Below are 6000 nucleotides of genomic sequence, written 5' to 3' on the forward strand. Positions count from 1 at the left end.
ACTGTATCCTCTACTCCCCTCACCACCGAGCAGAGAGAAACTGGGTACACCGTATCCTCTACACCCCTCACCACTGAGCGGAGGAGAGAAACTGGGTACACTGTATCCTCTACACCTGTTACCAACTGGAGAAAAGAAACTGGGTAAACCATATCCTTTACACCCATTCCATCGATCAGAGGAGAGAAACCCCGGGTACACTGTATAATTTACACCCCACTAACCAAAAGAGAGTAACTGACCTACACCCCTCACCACCATCCGAAGGAGAGAAACTGGGTGCACAGCATCCTCTACACCCCTCATCACCAACTGGAGGAGAGAAACTGGGTACATTGTATCCTCTACACTCCTCACCACCAAGCAAAAGAGAGTAACTTGCCTACACCCCTCACCACCATCCGAAGGAGAGAAACTGGGTACACCGTATCCTCTACACCCCTCATCACCAACCAGAGGAGAGAAACTGGATACATCGTATCCTCTACACTCCACCACTGACTGGAGGAGAGAAACCGAATACACCGTATCCTCTACACCCCTCACCACCAACCAAAAGAGAGAAACTTACCTACACCCCTCACCATCAACCGAAGGAGAGAAACTGGGTACACCGTATCCTCTACACCCCTCACCACCAACTGGAGAAAAGAAACTTTGTAAACCATATCCTTTACTCCCCTTCCATCGACCAGAGGAGAGAAACTGGATACACTGTATAATTTACACCCCCCAACCACTGAGCAAGTAACTCAGAGAGTAACTGGGTACACCGTATCATCTACACATTATGCTGCTCATTTGATATGTCTCCATACACTACCCACATCCGCAGAAGCCAAGCGGACATCAGCAGGTGGGGTGTCAGGTGAAGGACACAGGGTGAGGTGAAGGTTTTCAAAAAGCATTTACAGGATTTAGAGCAGCCATGCCCGGTGACTGGGCCTGCGGGTGCAGTATCAGGATGTTGTGGCACAGGATCAGCGGTTCCCGTGGCGGTACTCAGTATTTTGAGGTGCAGCTCAGTATCCTATCTCCGAGCACAGCTCAGTGTTTCAGGGCACAGGCTCAGTATAGTCAGTATTTTAAGGCACAGGGCAGTATTGATAGTATCATGGGGCACAGCGCTGTATCGTCAGTATCTCTGAGCACAGCTCAGTATTTCAGGGTACACACTGAGAATCATCAGTGCCTCGGGGCACAGCTCACTACCTCTGGGCACTGCTCAGTATCCCGGGGCACTGCTCACTACCTCTGGGCACTGCTCAGTATACCGGGGCACTGCTCACTACCCCTGGGCACAGCTCAGTATCCCGGGGCACTGCTCACTACCTCTGGGCACTGCTCAGTATCCCGGGGCACCGCTCACTACCTCTGGGCACAGCTCAGTATCCCGGGGCACCGCTCACTACCTCTGGGCACAGCTCAGTATCCCGGGGCACCGCTCACTACCTCTGGGCACAGCTCAGTATCTCGGGGCACTGCTCACTACCTCTGGGCACTGCTCAGTATCCCGGGGCACTGCTCACTACCTCTGGGCACTGCTCAGTATCCCGGGGCACTGCTCACTACCCCTGGGCACAGCTCAGTATCCCGGGGCACCGCTCACTACCTCTGGGCACTGCTCAGTATCCCGGGGCACCGCTCACTACCTCTGGGCACAGCTCAGTATCCCGGGGCACCGCTCACTAGCTCTGGGCACAGCTCAGTATCCCGGGGCACCGCTCACTACCTCTGGGCACAGCTCAGTATCTCGGGGCACTGCTCACTACCTCTGGGCACTGCTCAGTATCCCGGGGCACTGCTCACTACCTCTGGGCACTGCTCAGTATCCCGGGGCACTGCTAACTACCCCTGGGCACAGCTCAGTATCCCGGGGCACTGCTCACTACCTCTGGGCACTGCTCAGTATCCCGGGGCACCGCTCACTACCTCTGGGCACAGCTCAGTATCCCGGGGCACCGCTCACTACCTCTGGGCACAGCTCAGTATCCCGGGGCACCGCTCACTACCTCTGGGCACAGCTCACTACCTCTGGGCACTGCTCAGTATCCCGGGGCACTGCTCACTACCTCTGGGCACTGCTCAGTATCCCGGGGCACTGCTCACTACCTCTGGGCACAGCTCAGTTTCCCGGGGCACTGCTCACTACCTCTGGGCACAGCCAGTGGCGAATCCGGGGGGGCAGCCGGGGCATGTGCCCCGGGCGCAGCCGACAGGGGGGGGCCAGCGGGCCGCCTGATGATGCGGCGGTCCAAGGAGGGGGTTGGCAGGGCCAGGGAGCGGGGGCTGTCTAATTATACTCACCTACTCCTGGCGCGGTCCCTGCAGGTCCCTGGCTGCCCGGCGCCCCAGCTTCTTCCTGTACTGAGCGGTCACATGGTACCACTCATTACAGTAATGAATATGCGGCTCCACCTCCCATAGGGGTGGAGCCGCATATTCATTACTGTAATGAGCGGTAACTGTGACCGCTCAGTACAGGAAGAAGCAGCAGCGCCGGAGAAGGCTGCTTTCACACTAGCGTCGGTACGGGGCCGTCGCGCTGCGTCGGCCCGACGTACCGACGCATACTGTGAAAAAAATGCCCGACGTGGGCAGCAGAAGCAGTCTTAGGATGCTTCCGCTGCCCCATTGCAAGGTCCGGGAGGAGGGGCGGAGTTTCGGCCGCGCATGCGCGGTTGAAAATGGCGGTCTTGACGCACAAAAAAAGTTACATGTAACTTTTTTGGTGGCGGCGGTTCCGTCAAAACACGATGCAACCGTCGCACGACGGTTGCAACGTGTGGCACTGCGTCGCAATGCGTCGCTAATAAAAGTATATGGAGAAAAGACGCATCCTGCGGGCAACTTTGCAGGATGCGTTTTTTCTCCACAACGACGCATTGCGACGTGCAGTGCCCGACGCTAGTGTGAAAGTAGCCGAAGCAGGGACTGCACAGCGCCAGGAGTAGGTGAGTATAACTGGGAGGGGAGCGCAGCGCTGCGCAATATTCACCTGCTCCTCGTTCCAGCCACCACTTCGTCTTCTGCAGTGACGCTGAGGTCAGAGGGCGCAATGACGTAGTTAGTGCGTGCCCTCTGCCTGAACGTCAGTGCAGAAGAGGCGGAAGATGGAGCGGCGAATGGAACGAGGAGCAGGTCAATATTGAAAGTGCCAGGGGCCTGAGCGACGAAAGGTGAGTATGTGATTTTTTTTTTTTTATCGCAGCAATAGCAAATGGGGCAAATATCTGTATGGGGCATCTTATGGGGCCATAACATTTGTGCAGCATTATATGGGGGCCATAATGTTTGTGCAGCACTATATGGGGGCCATAACGTTTGTGCAGCACTATATGGGGCCATAACGTTTGTGCAGCACTATATGGGGCAAGTGTCTGTATAGAGCATCTTATGGGGCCATAATGTTTGTGCAGCACTATATGGGGCAAATGTCTCTATGGAGCATCTTATGGGGATATTATTAACCTTTCTGCAGCATTATATGGGGCATATTTTAATATGGAGCATCTTATGGGGCCATCATAAACTGTATGGAGCATTATATGGGGCTCCTGATTCAATATGGATATTCAAAAACACTTAACCTACTGATGTCTCGATTAATTTTACTTTTATTGGTATCTATTTTAACATTATGGGGATTCAGGAATGTACCTTGGCTTGGTCATTTCAACAGAGTTAAGGTTCAAATGGGGGAGGTTTTTTTGGGGGGGGAGGTTTGGGGGGGGGGGGGGCGCCAAACTGATCCTTTGCCCCGGGTGCAGGAAAGGCTAGATACACCTCTGGGCACAGCTCAGTAACCCGGGGCACTGCTCACTACCTCTGGGCACAGCTCAGTATCCCGGGGCACTGCTCGCCACCTCTGGGCACAGCTCAGTATCCCGGGGCACTGCTCATTATCTCTGGGCACAGCTCAGTATCCCGGGGCACTGCTCACTACCTCTGGGCACAGATCAGTATCCCGGGGCACCTCTCACTACCTCTGGGCACAGATCAGTATCCCGGGCACTGCTCGCTACCTCTGGGCACAGCTCAGTATCCCGGGCACTGCTCGCTACCTCTGGGCACAGCTCAGTATCCCGGGCACTGCTCACTACCTCTGGGAACAGATCAGTATCCCGGGGCACCTCTCACTACCTCTGGGCACAGATCAGTATCCCGGGCACTGCTCGCTACCTCTGGGCACAGCTCAGTATCCCGGGCACTGCTCGCTACCTCTGGGCACAGCTCAGTATCCCGGGCACTGCTCACTACCTCTGGGTACAGCTCAGTATCCCGGGCACTGCTCACTACCTCTGGGCACAGATCAGTATCCCGGGGCACTGCTCATTACCTCTGGGCACAGATCAGTATCCCGGGGCACTGCTCATTACCTCTGGACACAGATCAGTATCCCGGGGCACTGCTCACTACCTCTGGGCACAGATCAGTATCCCGGGGCACAGATCAGTATCCCGGGGCACTGCTCACTACCTCTGGGCACAGATCAGTATCCCGGGGCACTGCTCATTACCTCTGGGCACAGATCAGTATCCCGGGGCACTGCTCATTACCTCTGGGCACAGATCAGTATCCCGGGGCACTGCTCATTACCTCTGGGCACAGATCAGTATCCCGGGGCACTGCTCACTACTTCTGGGCTCAGTATCTTGGACTTCTCGCACTTCTTGTCTTGGCTCGCTCACCTGTATGAGAAGAATCAGCGCCAGCGCCCGCAGTCCCGGGCTCCTCGGATCCCAGCGTCCCATGCTGCTGCCAGACTCCTCTATCCACAGCCTGAGATCAGCGCTCACATCCAGGGAACTGGAGACACCGCAGAGTCACTTCCTCCCAGAGCTCCACACACTGACTAATGCCGGCCAGGAATGTCAGCACACAGGAGGAGGAGACAGGGAGCAGCCTGCTAACTAGTCCTCTGCCTGCCCCTGACTGACTAATCCCAGGATACAGGAGGAGGAAACAGGGAGCAGCCTACTAACTAGTCCTCTGCCTGCCCCTGACTGACTAATCCCAGGATAGAGGAGGAGACAGGGAGCAGCCTGCTAACTAGTCCTCTGCCTGCCCCTGACTGACTATCCCAGGATAGAGGAGGAAGAGACAGGGAGCAGCCTACTAACTAGTCCTCTGCCTGCCCCTGACTGACTAATCCCAGGATAGAGGAGGAAGAGACAGGGAGCAGCCTACTAACTAGTCCTCTGCCTGCTCCTGACTGACTAATCCCAGGATACAGGAGGAGGAGACAGGGAGCAGCCTGCTAACTAGTTCTCTGCCTGCCCCTGACTGACTAATCCCAGCACACAGGAGGAGGAGACAGGGAGCAGCCTGCTAACTAGTCCTCTGCCTGCCCCTGACTGACTAATCCCAGGATAGAGGAGGAAGAGACAGGGAGCAGCCTACTAACTAGTCCTCTGCCTGCTCCTGACTGACTAATCCCAGGATACAGGAGGAAAAGACTGGGAGCAGCCTACTAACTAGTCCTCTGCCTGCTCCTGATTATCCCAGTATAGAGGAGGTGACAGGGAGCAGCCTGCTAACTAGTCCTCTGCCTGCCCCTGATTGACTAATCCCAGGACAGAGGAAGAGACAGGGAGCAGCCTGCTAACTAGTCCTCTGCCTGCTCCTGACTGATTAATCCCAGGACAGAGGAGGTAACAGGGAGCAGCCTGCTAACTAGTCCTCTGCCTGCCCCTGACTGACTAATCCCAGGACAGAGGAGGAGACAGGGAGCAGCCTACTAACTAGTCTTCTGCCTGCTCCTGACTGACTAATCCCAGGACAGAGGAGGAGACAGGGAGCAGCCTACTAACTAGTCCTCTGCCTGCCCCTGATTGACTAATCCCAGGACAGAGGAAGAGACAGGGAGCAGCCTGCTAACTAGTCCTCTGCCTGCTCCTGACTGATTAATCCCAGGACAGAGGAAGAGACAGGGAGCAGCCTGCTAACTAGTCCTCTGCCTGCTCCTGACTGATTAATCCCAGGACAGAGGAGGTAACA

General features: G+C 55.8%; 1 protein-coding gene across 5 annotated transcripts in view; it reads right to left on the reverse strand.

Annotated features, from left to right (window-relative positions):
- The window catches only part of HSPG2 (heparan sulfate proteoglycan 2), a 237714-nt gene extending 232718 nt beyond the window's left edge, over nucleotides 1-4996 (reverse strand). For 2 of the 5 annotated variants that reach the window (XM_077260476.1, XM_077260475.1), the window contains exon 1: nucleotides 4692-4993. In XM_077260476.1, the coding sequence (XP_077116591.1) occupies nucleotides 4692-4754 (63 nt within the window). In that variant the 5' untranslated portion in view covers nucleotides 4755-4993. Of the gene's footprint in view, nucleotides 1-4691 lie in introns of all 5 variants that reach the window. The other 3 variants (XM_077260474.1, XM_077260477.1, XM_077260478.1) reach the window with 3 other exon arrangements.
- Nucleotides 4997-6000: the final 1004 nt, after the last annotated feature.

Source organism: Ranitomeya variabilis, chromosome 4 (genome assembly GCF_051348905.1).
Source record: "Ranitomeya variabilis isolate aRanVar5 chromosome 4, aRanVar5.hap1, whole genome shotgun sequence".
NCBI classification, from domain to species: domain Eukaryota; kingdom Metazoa; phylum Chordata; class Amphibia; order Anura; family Dendrobatidae; genus Ranitomeya; species Ranitomeya variabilis.